Below are 15,269 nucleotides of genomic sequence, written 5' to 3'. Positions count from 1 at the left end.
ACACTTCACGTGAGAAGTCAGAAAAAAAATTAATTATAAAAACATATAAAAAAAAGAAGCTCAAGTTTTTTTGTTTGTGTAGCCACCTGTGAGGATGTTTCCTGGTAATACACAGATAACTTTGGCACATCTAAATTTAATATATATATTTTTTCATTCACTTGTAGAGTTTAATTTCAACAAGGGCACACAGGGTATCCAGGGTATCCAGTCCCTAAATATTTTTATATTTAGGGACTGGATACTAAAGTATAGTCTGTCTAAAGTACAAAAATGTATTAATTCGTTTTTCTGCTCTGAAAAAAACAAAACCCCTTTTGAGTCTTTATATTGATTATTAACATTGAGTCTCAATTGCCCAGCATTGCATTAACGTTTTCAACCAAATGACTTCAAACTTTTTTCAAATATTTCTGAAAGACCAAATACAGTAACACACTCTCAGTGGTTTACTAGCAACAAATAGATATACATACCTTCAGTCTTGTGTCACAGCTGCTTATCCAAATTTCATCCCAATGATGCTCTGCTGCACTGAGATCTGGTGACTCGACGCCATCTGAGTACCGCGTTTTTCGATCTTCTGTTGTCTAATTTTGATGAGTCTGTGCAAAACGTAGCCTCAGTTCCCTGTTCTTAGCTGCCGCATGTAGTCCATCTGCTTCAAGGTTGGATGTGTTTTGCTTTCAGAGATGCTCCTCTGCATAGCTTGTTTGTAACTAGTGGTTATTTGAGTTACTGTTACCTTCTTATCAGCTGTAAGCCCTGAAAATGGCCATGCTGGAAAATCCCAGTACATCAACAATGTCTGAAATACTCACACCAGCCCATGTGACATCAAGAACCATGCCACGTTCAGTCCTCTTGAACTTGTTCAAACTTGACAGGCTGTCTTGACCATGTCTGCATGTCTAAATGATTTGAGTTGCTGCTGATGTGAAAGGCTGATTAGATATTTGGGTTACTGTGATGGGCAGTGAAACAGACGTACCTAATAAAGTGGTTGCTGAATGTATAGCGTGACTTCACTGGACTAAACAGTAATTGGTCCTATGTTCTCAGACTGTATTTTTTTCTGATGCTTTTCTTCATTTCATCAGTTTTGTAAAAAAAAAAAAAAAAAAACACACACTTTACATTTCATTTTTGTTTCTGAAACGTTTTAATTCATTCATTAGAGCTGAAGTGATTGGCTGATTATTCGTGTTCTGACAAATGTGAAAATGTTTTTGATTGTTGGAGTGTATTTTGCACAGGTGAGTCCGTGTTATGAAAAATGCCCTAACTGTTCTGAGTGGTGGGAAAGACCTTTCTGCTGTGAGAATTGTGCCAAATCGATTGAATAAAAACTGTAACATGTAATCACTAAAATACAAAAATCATCTGAAACCACAACACAGACTACAGACACAGTTTTTATGAATACGCTCAGAAGTGTGTGGTCATAGGACAATGTGATCTATCTTCCACTCTGATTATTATAGGACAGTTTGGTAATTTCCATTACCAGAAAAAAATGAAATGCCTTTAGGCAATTTAGGAATTACGTCGCTGCATGGGTTACAGGATTACAGGTCATGTTATATATATATATATATATATATATATATATATATATATGCAAAACCTCATGTTTGTTTTTGTCCCATATTGGCACTAATACCTACAATATTTACATACAATTTATGTTTTGATCCTTACACCATGTTGATCAAAAATGCTGCTTAAAAACTGGGTTTATTAATAGACTAGAATGCACCTCTGTTCTTGTAATTTCAGGTAGATGCCACTAGAGGACTATAAAGCTCATGGATTATTGTACACATCTATAAAACATTTCCATAATTTTAAGTTTTTATGTATCTGCCTACTGTGGAAATGTGACAGAGAGCCAACTGTCTCTCAAAAACACAGATTTTGAACAGTTATTGCAAGCACATGGGTTTTTTTTGTTTGTTTTTTTAATTTCTCAGTGTCGCCTGCAGAATAATTACAAGAGTAGTAATTACAGGTAAGTTGGGGTGGAATTCTCCGCTCTGTTTGTTCAGTTTACACATCATGAACCCTCTGCTTAAGTGCTTTTTCTTCCTTTCTGTCCAAAGTCACAAGTTGCAAACCCCTGAAGGAACTGCAGGCAATTAAGTGTAGGAGGATGAAGATAATTACAAGCTTACTAAATTCAGTCGAATCCCCAGATCCCAAATCTTACCTGCCCTCCTCACTCTGAGTACCGTGTCTGAGGAGCGTGTGAGGGCATGATCTGCTCCACCACAAGTGAAGACTCACAATCCTTAAACGATGATTAAATCACCCACACATGTGTGAACACTATGATGCAACCAAATTCTTCCTGTGAACTGATCACCAACTTCCTTTGTTTTACATGTACACTGAACACACCCTTCTATCTTTAATGTACAGTATTTTTACAAGAGGTTGTCAAGTATAATGTTTTTGTTTTTTTAATTAAATAAATGAGAGTAAATGTGTGACTTCTCTCTTTTACAAACTACATTCATTCAGAAGTTTTTATGTGGAATTAATTAATTATTGACATAGGCTGTGGGAAACTGCTACTATATGTTAATAATATTAATAATATGTTGGCTGTCGAATATTACAAGCTGTGTATGATCAAACATTGTTGGTGGTGGTGTAAGTGGGACTGACTCGAGATTTATTGCTAGATCGTATATAAACGATAGGTTGATGCTCAGCAGTGAATTTTGAAGGTAAGCCCTTTGTCAGTCATACACTAGTTAAAAGACACTATTACATATTTCCTCTTGAATTAAACCATAATTTATAAAATGACACAGCGTTAAATTGGCCTTGAGACTAGCATACCAGACCATAAAGTCATCAGGAAAGTGTCTGCAGACATCATAAATCAAAAGCGAAGGGTCATTTTCTACTACAGTCATACAACAAGACTTTTTGCAACCATGAGAACTGCCCCTACTGACCATTAAAAAAAGGAGATTTAAGCATAGACTGTATTTAAAGTCCAGTTCAGTTGCTTAAATTAGCAGATGTGAGGTCTAGGAGCTAAAGCTGCATGTACCAGCACATCAGTTAATCAAATAACTACAAGCTTTATCAGTATCCTGAATTTTTTTTTACTCACATTACAACTTTTTGCATTGGCCTGACTATAAAGCTCAAGAGGTACCACTTAGGTTTAATGCAATTTTTATAGTATGGCTCAAAAACGTACATTTGTGCATGGTAACTCACTGTATACCTAATACTATCTGGCTCCAGTGTGTCTGAGTCATCAGAGTAACAAAAAGGCTCAAAAACTCTTGTTCATGTGCATTTGAAAAAAAAAAAAGAGGAATAAGGTTGATTAAACTTTGGATATGCAAATAAAGAAAAAAGTTTTCTACTTTCTACATTCTCTGAAATCATCCAGAGTTGGTCCAGAAAGGTAGAACACACATTTCCACACAAAGTTAAGAATTTAATTATTTGTTTATTTATTAATTTATTTACGTATTTCTATCTCCAGAATCACCCACCCGAAAAATATAAATTCCGGTGTATTCCAAAAAAAAAAAGAGAAAGGAAAAAAGGAACAATGGCATCTTCATCAACTGGATCAAAGGAATTAATCAACAAAATCAAAGAGGCAATAATTATTATCATTATTACAATAATAATTCAATGATCAGAATATCCACATTCATAACAAATCCATATACAACTGCAATACACTCTTCAACACCACTCTTCCATTAATATACAGAAAATCCCCAAATGTCTGTCCTGTCATAACAACAATAGAGGAGCTTTCAGGGAGGGTGGGGGCTATGGCTTGTCAAAGGGTAATGGAGATGAGCGATCAGCGGAGGTAACGGATCTAAGGTTAGTAAGAGTATAAGGGGGAGGAGGCACACTTATTTAGTAAGGACCTATACAAAAACGAGCAATGGTGAGTAATGACAGTAGACTTTCATGGAAGGGTTTGCCAGTCTAGCCGCACAAAAAGGTTAGACGGTTCCATGAGAAGCAGAATTTGGGGAACAAAATTTCAAGAAATATATAAGGGTTGTCTGAATAAATATATAGCTCTGAATGACAACCGCTGCAAACATATAAGTGAACGCCAGATACGCAAGAACTCAAAACAGGTTGAGAATTTTTAAATAATAATAATAATAATGGATACTTTATTGATCCCCATGGGGAAATTACTTGTTTTTCTCTGCATTTGACCCATTCACTCAGTGAAGCAGTGGGCAGCCCACTAAGCAGGCGCCCGGGGAGCAGTGTGTAGGGACGGTACCTTGCTCAGGGGTACCTCAGGGTAGCCGTTAAGTGGATTCGAACCGCCGACCTTCCGATCATGGGGCGACCACTTTACCTACTGAGCTATCCCTGCCCCCTAAAGAAATGCAAATGGAGGTTTCTGGGGGGCAAAAAAGGTCTAAGTCTATATATGTACAAACATTGCTTGGTCACCCAAATCTACTTAGAAAAGCTTTTTTAGTTGGTCAGAAAATGAGTGCAAGCTTAATATTACGTGAGTTACTTCTTGTATGAGAGCTTCAAGAATGCAGCTAGAAGTGACAGACCTTGCTGATATTCTAAGTCTGCACAGAAAGTGCCTCTGATAGCTGTCAGTACATGTAAAAACCTTTCCATGCCTCAATATTGGTAACTTGAGAAGACCTATTCATAGAAAGAGAGAGAAACATTAGAGGAAAAAATAGCTGTACACTCTGCATATACAAACAAACTGTATATACACATAGACATACCATATATACACATGTATCCAGTATATACACAAAGATTGAGCCAGTACACACACTTATATACAAACACATTCACTCGTTTCAGCAGGACCTCTAACATGTCTCTCTCTCGTTTCAGTCAAAAGTGGAAATGGCAGGGATTTCAACTCAGATTGGTGTCAGTGGAGTCCATCCATAGAAAGAAAACGGGGGGTTTTACAGCAATTTGACTGCAGAAATGTGGCCACACTGAAACCAAGAGTTCATCCTCTGCTTGGTTAAAACTCTACAGACAGGTAGTCGAAGTGGAGTACAAAACGATAGCTGTAAGAATGTCCTTATCCAATCAATTTCACATCGTCCGTATATGGAGAGCTCCATGGCGACATCTGTCCACTTTATTTCGCTTTTGAACAATAATAACCAAGAGCAAGGAGGGATCAGGTGTCAGCAACGTGCAAACTGTCGTAAGGGGAGTAGGTGAAACACGAGTTCATCCCTTTCGCTGCAGTCTTTTGGGGCAACTCTTCTTTCCAAAAGATTGTCTCAGTAAGAAACTCGGTTCATATAAAATGGGTTATTTATGAACTTCCATTAGATAGAGGCATCTATCTATATCAAGAAATAAATATCTCCTCCGGAAGATTTTAAACGAAGAGTTTTTCTTTAATTGTAAGAATAAGCAGTTTCATCATAGAAATATAAATAATAACATTCTGTCCGGCTTTTCAAAGTCTTCACTGAAGCAAGAGTATTGTTTAGAAGCGGTTTTACGTTATGAATTAGGCTGTGCATATTTAGGTTCCTTTAAAATCAAACGCTGAACGAGATTCAAACGGAAGAGCTAAAAACTACGAGGAGAGAAAAAGATCAAGTGTGTCTAGAACGAAGTAAGACTGAAGTGGTTAAATGATGCTTTTTAAAATCCTAGATGCATAAAGAGTGAATAGATGAAGAGGAATCAAGGGGTAATTTGAAAAGACTACAAGAGAGATAGATAGAGAGAGAGAGGCAAATAAATGCTATGAAAGCAAATCAGCTTGGACTGAAAATTTTAAGAGAAGTCAAGCACCTTTGAAATACATCTTACCCACCCCTCTCTCTCACTTTGAGCATCGCGCCTTCCTTGGCTTTTGTGTTCCTCCGTTCTGCTGATTGATCAGACTGCATAGCTGTTCTTTGCATGCTCGGCAGGCTGACAACAACAATATCTGTCCAGCCTACCTTTTGTTTGTAAGTCAAATGTAGATCCAACCATGAGGCATCAAACATATTAAAAAAAATCCTGTTATCAAATCAGAGAGAGAGGGCCCAGTAAAGTGAAAACAAAAAAGCCAAAAAAACCCAGCATTTCCTTACATGGTCCGCTGGGGCTCTGCACCATCCTTTGAGCAAAGAGAATGGGACCAGTGCCCCAAGTTCTCCCTTTGTCAGCCAATCGCGTCACGAGAGAGGGCTCTGGACATTTGGCCATGCCACCCTGCAGACTGCCGATGGTGCATCAGCCAATTAGGTTCCACATTGTCCTCGATGAAGCTTTGAGAGTGGCTGGGGGAGAAAAAAGGGAGACAGAGAGAGAGAAGAAACGGGGGAGGGTGCTTGATCAGGTGCTATTAAAGCATAGCTATTGACCGAGTATCTGCATGGTGGCAGTCTTTCCAAAGCTGGACTCGTCTCTTTTTATTTTCTATAGTTTTTGTGTTCAGCTCTGAGGCAACTGCTTGTTTACCTGAGTCACTGAGGTATTTTCACAGCAATGTTAATTTCTCAATCACGGATCATATCACGTCTCAGAAAAGACACTGATGTTCATAACCTAGCCCGCTTTGAATCCAACATTCACCACACAAGTAAATTCACAAGAAAGAAGTAGCCCTAAATAGACAATCTTTCCCTGCATAAGACTGCTAGCATTATAAACATTTGGTGGTTCAACATTCACTATCATTAGAAGTCTAATCTAAGCTTAACCACTGCAGGCCATTTTGACCTTTGACACGGCAAAAACAAAAATGTTGTGGTCTGTCTAAAGTGAAAAATGGCTGATGTGAAACACTTCTTGAACTTTAAAACAAGCCAAGTTGTTGCAGAGCGACACCGGTGTGTGAGGCTACAAAGACAAAAACAAATTCACATCGAGACAAACCTTACAGCAGACAGTTCATAGACAAAATGAAGGAATATGGATACATGTTGCAAACATTTCAAAGATGTGTTTTCAGCATTGGACACATGAGAAATCAAATCATGAGTTCATTTGCAAAGTACATCAAACAATTGTCTAAATTTTTTATTTATTTTTTGCTTTGTTTTCAACAACAGGTCTCTTTTCATTTAAAAAAAGAAACCTCATGTTAAGCAAACTACACACAGTAATATATAAGATAATATAATATATAATAATTTGTAGAATCAGGGATATAATTTATTTTATTGTGTTACGCAAGGCTTTATAAGGTGCATTTGGTTGATGACTAGCTAGTCTACTGGCCAAAGGATACTCAATGCATCTATCCCAGGCACTTAACGGCAGGCTTAGCAAACCTAGAAATGGTCTTTTCACAGATATTTGTAAGGAAACAAAATCCTCTTTGTGTTTGGCAAATTTGAAAGTAAAAATGGGGTAAAATGTAGTGTATGCTCAAACCAACTACAAACCTGTTTTTACTATTTATTTGTTTTGGTGAAAATTGCAAGATAAATTATTAAAGGCTGTGTCTGAAATAAGCAAAATAATCATCTTCTAGAAAAACACAAAGAATCAACATAATTTAAGTGAAAGAAAAACAAACAAACACTGAATACACTTCATTCATCCCTGTCTTTCAAAGTATTAAAATTACTAGTGCTAGTTGTAAACTACAGATAGCCTTTGGAGGCAAAAGTGCAATAGTTGATCCATCAATTCTGAGCCTGGGAGCTGCTTTTATTAAATGTGATTAAAATCAGAGATTGGAGGAGTGCAAAAAAACCCAAAAACAGATATGGAAACCCCAACACCCCCGTTTAAGCATAACACAACATGATGCACAAAGAACAAAGACGGACGCACACGGAACATATTGGGAGGGGGGAAAAAAGTCCTGTCAAAGACAAACTGCAGAAGAGAGAGAGAGAAAAGACAGTGAGTGAACCATGAAAGAGGCAGTGCTATGGCAGACACAGACAGCTGACTTGGAAAATGGCACCATTTGTTTCTGTTTAGCACCAGTTTATCACAAATCGGTTCTGAGATTGAGAAGAGAAAAACTGCACGAGCTCAGTCCAAAAACAAGACGTCCCTTAGATTGAAAAGAAGAAAGAAGTTCCCAGAAATGTCTCTCATCACTCAAACCGCTATGATGCTTGATCTTGTGTCTTTGAATCTCTGTTTTCGGCCCATATATTGTTTCCCTTACTTGCAAAGCCAACTTGATCGCCGTCTGTTAACTGTATTGTAAAACCCTGTTGGAAAAACACTCAAAGGCACTATGAAAGCCAGACCACACTGCCACATTCCTACTAAAACAAACTGTAGCCTGGCGTGTTCAGGATATATTAATGCATCTACATCCATGGGAGTCAAGGGTTACTGTAAGCTAGCTTCTAGCTTCTAGCACTTCTTTGCTAATGGCTACTATGAAGTCTTTGGGGTGCAAGACATTCTATAGTTCTTGATCCTTACATGTTTGTTTCTAGTGGAATCAAAGACAGGCGATGAGTGCACGGAGCACATATTCACATATCTTGGTATGCATGTTAATGCTTTGTTTGACAGATTCAAAGTACGTAAGGTATCATTGTCTTGTCCTGCAAGACTGATACTATCTGAAGCTCCATGTGAGCATCAAGAGAACAAATGTCCATTGAAGAGCCCTTTATGTTGTGTGTTAATGTGTTAAGCACTGTACAGTAGCTGTATGATTACTACTCGTCTCCTGCTCGCTTTTCTTCTCTCTCTTGCCTGGGCAATAAGAACATAAAAGGTGATTTCTTTTCAAAGAACTGTCTTGCTAAATGGGGAAAGGGCAGGGGTGGTGTTTTCCTTTGGGTCATCTCTCTCTGATTTGGCTCAGTGCTGTGTTTGACCTACTCCCCCTTCTTCTGCTATGCCTGTAGTTGCTGCTGCTGTAGTTCCAGTTGTCTGTGAGGTTGTCATTGGGGAAGATGTTTGGCTGCCACGGAGCTCTCCATTCTGACTAGGATGTTGATGAGGAGCGGGTAGAGAGGGAGGATCTATGGTTTGAGGGAGGACTCCATTGTGGGGCGAGCTGACAGAGGAAATGCCCGAGGAAGAGACTCTGAGGCCTTGATCGTTGGTTACTGCTCCACCTCCTCCACCTCCCCCTCCACCTTCAGTTTTCACACCGGGGTCTGCAGAACCCAGGGAGGAAAGCTGGTCCTCCTAGCGAGATAGAGAGAGAAGGGAGGGGAAAGAGGAGTGGGAGCAGGGAGAAATGGTCGTAGGAGAGAGGCCATTCAATGAAAGATGGGAGGGATGTGAGGAGTTGCAATAGGAGATGTCCAATCAAGGCAGACATGTAAAGGGAAAAAATACACGTTGAAGAGGTGTGAAAGTGTGGGAGAAAGGAATAGCAGTGAGATAAGGATGGAAAGAGGATAAAAGAGAAAAATCACCAGAGAAGGACATGATTTGAAGGGAAAAACATCAACAGCGAAAAACAGAAATAACCAGATGGAATGGATACATGTAAAGGCAATGGTCAAAGCAAAGCGAAGGTGCATTTGGAAAATAACAGACGCGTGACAAGGGATTGGAAGAACCACACATAAAGAAGGAGAGACACAGAGAGAGGAGAGAAAGAGCCCAATGAGTTACGAGGTTGATGCGTGACGCACACCAATAGAAATGGTAGCACAAGAAAAGGGACACAGGTAAAGAGGAGATGAAGGGGAATTAAAAATCTTGAGGTCAAAGGATCCTGATCCTCTTGGCATGAGTAGGTGTTTGTCAGGTGTCAGGCAAAGTCAAGAAGTCAAGTGAGTCATCTTCTGACAGTGAGTACAAATAATGCTCAATAACCACTAATTTTCAAAGTAAAAGCGCGTGCTTGAGCAGCTGAAAATATTTTAAATTACAGACTGAAAAAGAGCGCTAGTCTTATGGCTTGAAAGTAAGCTTAACAGCACTCGCTGTAGCATAACATGTTACGCAAAACATGCAAAACTGTCAAGACACATAGAGGTCAGCAGCAACTTTAAAAAGCAAGTCTTAAAGAGTCTGACATGAAATCCAAACCTCTGTCAAATTCACCAACCAAAACATCCAACCCAAAGCCACTGATCACCGCAGCGGGATGTTCCTCCTGGGTTGGAGCTTTTGATTAGACATTCAAACAAAGTTTGGTTTTACTTTTGTTTTTTACTTACATTAGAGCGAAATAACAGCAATGCAATACTAGAGTTTTATTAGTTTATATCAAGGTCTGTTTGCAAGCCTGCACTTCCAGTCTTGTTCACTGATGTCTAAGAGCAGTGGGAAGAGAAAACAATTGGGTTATTATGCCAATAGACAACTATGATGACTCTATTCATACTGCTGCTTAATGTAACAATGCACGACTTCAAGATGATTTGAATACAGAAGCATTTTGAAAGCTGGAATTCACAGTTTTAACATCAGACCTGGGTAGAAACCTCTTGAAATAATTGCACTCGATTTATGGTGCCTGACACATTTGCTGTGTGGTGTCTAGACATAATTACAAAGATTCAGTGACAGTGTAGGACGAGTGCAGCAAGCATCTAAAAGAGCTCGAAGATCTGTGCAGTAATTTAACTTTATATCAAACAGGAAAATGTTCACATATTATACATGTGACAGTAAAAACCACTTTAATGCTCACACACAAGAAGTATGAAACACTGTAATGTGAATGGGATGAAGTGCTGTAGAGGGGAAGACAGGAAGGAGGAGAGATAGTTTGGTCTGCATCCAGTAGAGAAAATGAATCAAAAGCATCAAAAGCAAATAATCTTCGCTTAAACTGTGTCTGATGGGTGTGTCCGCTGTGAGGTGTCTCCATTTCAGTTAAAAAGAGTAAAAAGAAGAAATAATAATTTAAAAAAAATTACCCCAGAATTAGATGTGAATTGGCGGGCCTTTTCTCTTCTCAATCAGAACCAAAATGAATGCAAACACTTTCAGTTGCTAACTGGTGCTATGAACAGCTAAAATCTACTATGGTTACAGACAGTTACAGGATGCCAGTAACATGACTCCACTATAGCACTTGTTTTATTAGTCTCCAACACAACCAACAGTGTTGTTTAATATCCATGTGTAGTCCAGTACACATGCCTATTAAACTGGGAAATCAGGCAGCTGAACAAAGACATGGCAAAATGTTTACTGACATCCTTTTTAACTTACCAAACTTGCTTCACTTTGTGGGCTGTAGTGTTTGATTACGTGGTGCATTCAATTACAGCTTGGTGTGACTGTGTGTTTTTGTATGCTAATGAAAATTGCAGTATTGGAGACAGAAACACAAAACACTTAGTGGAAATGTTAAGTGTACTGTAAATGATGCAGAAAATAAATTATCACACACACACACACACACACACACAAATTCTTACCCATCTCCTCCAATCTCCAATCACTCCAATTTGGAACGTGAATGTCTACAACAAACTGTGAAATCTTTCTCACCTTCACATTTCAGACTAAATACCTGCTGTACGTGCTGGTTTTATCACTCTATATATGGGTAAAAAAAACGTAAAAAGAGGGCTGCAAGTCTTGAAAAGCCTAGCTTGATGGGTATTGAGCTTCTGCTTTGATAGAAAGTACAAAAAGAAAACAGCAAAAAGCAAGAACACGGTATGCATGTCGCACATAAAAAGACGCACAATAACAGCTGACCTACGCCACCATTCGGACAAACAATACGCCCAGGTGCCAAACACATACAGAAACACATACATATCAGGAAAAACACGGATTCACTGAAAGACACAGAACACAACACAAAACATGTGCACAATAATCAGTGTTCTTCAGGGAAGGACTGGGTCAGATACGGAGATTTCACATAAATCGTGTCGTTTGTCATAGGGCGTGGCAGGAGGGATGGAAATCTGAATGGAAAATGTGAATTTAAAGTGGTGCTAAAATATGGCACGTTTGAAGAAAAAAAAGGCAATAAAAGAGAATAACACTAATATTTCATTTACTTTCAGACTGATTTATAAGCAAGAATGGTAAAGCCTTGAGAAGCCGTGTTTTCAGTCTGCTTTTGTAAGCTGAAAACAGTTGCAAATATTCAGTTTCTTGCTCACAAATCTAAAGTCTGGAATTATTGCAGCTACTTCTACAATTTCTTTGCATTCAAACTTGTTTTAAAGATACTTTTAGATATCTGTTAGTCAACTTCTATTGACTAAAAACATCATCAAAAGAACGTTAAGAAGATATGAAACGTATGCTGTTTGTAAGTAGCTGATAATTATGGAAATACTTCCTTAAAACTGACTTTAGTTTAATTAAAGCCAAAGAAAAATTACCGTTATATGTAATGAGAAGTGGAATTTTGCAAATGCCAACATATTAAAAGCAGCAGAGAGGAAAAATCAATGATTTCCATTGATTGCTGAATTTCTCTGCATTTCAGCAGCTGATTCAATGCAAAGTAGAGAGTTCTCCGTATATGACTTGAAATTAATTTGTGCATAATAATGTTGGCATGTCTGTGGATTGCTGGTTGTGACTGAATCTTATGTGTGAACAAGCGATGACATTTTCATCTGCAGAGAGCAACAACAGTCACACACAGAGAATTTGAAATGATATTAAAAAAGCTACGGCAGTATTTCTTTAGATTTTTGTCAGGGGATGTCGAATGCTTATTTGTCAACATAAAGAGAAAAAGCAGTCTCAGTTCTGTCTCATCTAATTCAAGTAAACATCCAGGAGGTCTATCACAGAATATTTCCAAGTTAGCAGTGGATAAAATGAGACACGTTAGTGTGTTGGAAGGGTGACAATAAAAAGCACAGCGGGTTACCTCCTCATTCAGCCTGACAAAACAAAGAAAATGTCATTTTTATGTGTGTGTGTTGTGGATGAGAAGCTCACTTCACACAGTGCCAATCATGGCGCTGTGTAAAAATGACACATTTTGTCATCTGTCAGAGTAAAGAGAATTTAAAGCTGCAGCTGTGCATGTAAAAACACATACAAATAAAATACATCTTTCAGCATAAATCGGCAGCAGGACAGGTTTGCCTTCAGGGCTCCCTGCCAGAAAGCCTTCTGACAGAAATATTTCCTTTCTTTTATGTTATTCTCAGCTTGCAGGTTGGTTAGGTTTGAGCAGCAAAACTAGTTGGTGAGGTTGATTTACATTCTATTCCAAGGCAAGATTATGGCTTGGATTAAAATGTAAACCATGTCTCAGAAGAAAGTTCTAAAAGTAATGAAATGAAAGCAATGAAAACATCCTGTTCTGCTAGCTTTTGGATGTCTGCCTTTGTTTGCTAACTAATGAAATGTTAGCAGTGTTGTAGCTAATAAATAGACCTTTACAATTCTACTATAGGTGCCTCAAGTGTAAGTAAAGTTGTTAATAGCAGGAAATGCAGCAAAATAAAGTAGTTTTTCATGAAAAAAGCTAATGAAGGAATATAGTGAGCACAGGTTTCTCATTAGAAAACATTGTGAAAACCTGCTTCTCAAATCATATAAGGATAAAATGCTAACAACGTGTGATGGTATGGTAAAAAATCTTTTTTAAACTGCAGTACCTTGCTGTCAGTTGTTCTAGCTGGTCACTGCAACAAAAATCCCCCACAGCATTTTCACATAGTTTCACAGGAATGAGTTATAGTTAGAATTTCTGCATTTCTTTGTTCTCATTCGACTGTGCCTCTGTTTATGTATTCTTGATATTAATATTGCTACAAAAGGCTTGAACCACCCCTCGTTAGTGGAAAAGTATCAGTCATGGACTGGCCTCCCCAGAGACTGAACCTCAAAATTATTGAAGCAGTTTGGGGTCATCTTAACAGAGAACAGAAGAAAAGGCAGCCAACATCCAAAGAAGGCCTTTGAATGTCCTTCAAGAAGCTTGCAGAACTATTCCTGCAGACTGCTTAAAGAAATGACAACAACATTACCTCAAAGCTGTGCTAGAGCTTTAGGCTGTGCTAAAAAATAAAGGTGGTCATTTTGACTCTGAAGCTTTTTAGAATTGCACAGTTATTTCTGCCTTACTTATTGAATTTCCATGTATCTTTGCATGTATCAATACATCACTGCATGTGTGGGTCCTTTATCCTGTCACACACTGCATCCTTTTCCTATTTTCATAACAAAATTTAAAGAAATGCAAGGTGGCTCACGACTTTTACCCTGTACCATAAATATATAAGTAAATACCCCTGAAGCCTTTATTTGCCCCAAAGAAAACATTTGCTAACAAATGCCTATACCGCTGTGATTACATATACTTACAAAAATCACAAAAGCAGTATAAATATGTTGATATTATCTTGCACAACAAAATGTGAGTATTAAAAACTTTAATTTTTGCTGTTTTTTTCAGTTGGCCTAAAAACCCAGCCTTTATCCCTGCAGCAGAGAACGTGAGGCTGCAGACTTCACATTGTCACTGGAGATTTCATAAGCATGTGTTATCCTTTAGGTTAAAGTATTAATCATATAAGACCATCACTTAATGAAATTTTTCTTATATTGGTAGGTGGACGCAGTGCAGCCTTGCAAAAAGAGCCAATCGGATGTACAAATTGGAGCAGTAGCCAATTCAAAATGAATAGTTATTAAATTTATGAATACAATTTCATGTTCAAAGTGAATCCTTCACAACTGGACTCGTTTTAAATCAAATTGATTTTCTGTTTCACCAACAGTAATTTGAAGCTTTTGAACAGAGACAATAAAATCTAAGCTTTTAGCTGGAACTGGTTTTCTGCCAAAAAACATTTTGGGTGTTTTAATTAAATTTTGAAAACCTGCTGAATAGAGTCATGATCATTCCCGACTTTAAGGGCTTCAGCTGTGTGTTACTGCTTAGAACATCACCTTCAAGTGTAACTGGACTAAGACGTTAAGTTAGCTGAACATAAGCGAGCCACTCTGCCTGATGACTGGAACAGCTAATTCACACAGTGGTGGTCGTGAAAGCCCTCAGTTTGTCTTATCAATAAAAGATATCCTTTTGTTTTTTTAAAGCATGCCCTCTGCTCAGGATGGTGTGTTCCTATCAATTTTTTATTGAGCCACATTTAAAATTCTGCCTCTCTAGGACATATTATCATGGGGCATAATGTTCACAGGTCAGCCTGGTACTGTGTGCAGTTACTGATATTGCAGTACATGATTTATGGGCAGGAGAGTGCAGATAAGATTTAGATGAACACGACTAACTGCTGAGTTGTTTTGCTCACTTTTAAAAATTTGACATTATTTTGTTGTCACCCTAACACACAGGTGTGCCCCTACGAAACATCAGTCATCTCTGTCCAGACATTCTGTGACAGTCCTCCTTTATATGAGAAGATAAATGG

General features: G+C 38.2%; 1 protein-coding gene across 9 annotated transcripts in view; it reads right to left on the bottom strand.

The window, feature by feature from the left end:
• Positions 1-3,455: 3,455 nt before the first annotated feature.
• syngap1b (synaptic Ras GTPase activating protein 1b) overlaps positions 3,456-15,269 on the bottom strand; it is a 189,081-nt gene continuing 177,267 nt past the window's right edge. For 6 of the 9 annotated variants that reach the window (XM_085472264.1, XM_085472266.1, XM_085472267.1 and 3 more), the window contains one exon: positions 6,988-9,123. In XM_085472264.1, the coding sequence (XP_085328390.1) occupies positions 8,791-9,123 (333 nt within the window). In that variant the 3' untranslated portion in view covers positions 6,988-8,790. Of the gene's footprint in view, positions 6,288-6,987; positions 9,124-15,269 lie in introns of those variants that run through there. The other 3 variants (XM_085472265.1, XM_085472269.1, XM_085472268.1) reach the window with 3 other exon arrangements.

This window comes from Copadichromis virginalis, linkage group LG11 (genome assembly GCF_057382275.1).
Source record: "Copadichromis virginalis isolate Kocher_CV1m ecotype Utaka linkage group LG11, C_Virginalis_male_GT1.1, whole genome shotgun sequence".
In the NCBI taxonomy this organism is placed as follows: Eukaryota; Metazoa; Chordata; class Actinopteri; order Cichliformes; family Cichlidae; genus Copadichromis; species Copadichromis virginalis.
The sequence above is the reverse complement of the archived record's forward strand: the minus strand, read 5'-3'. Positions and strand labels throughout refer to the sequence as shown.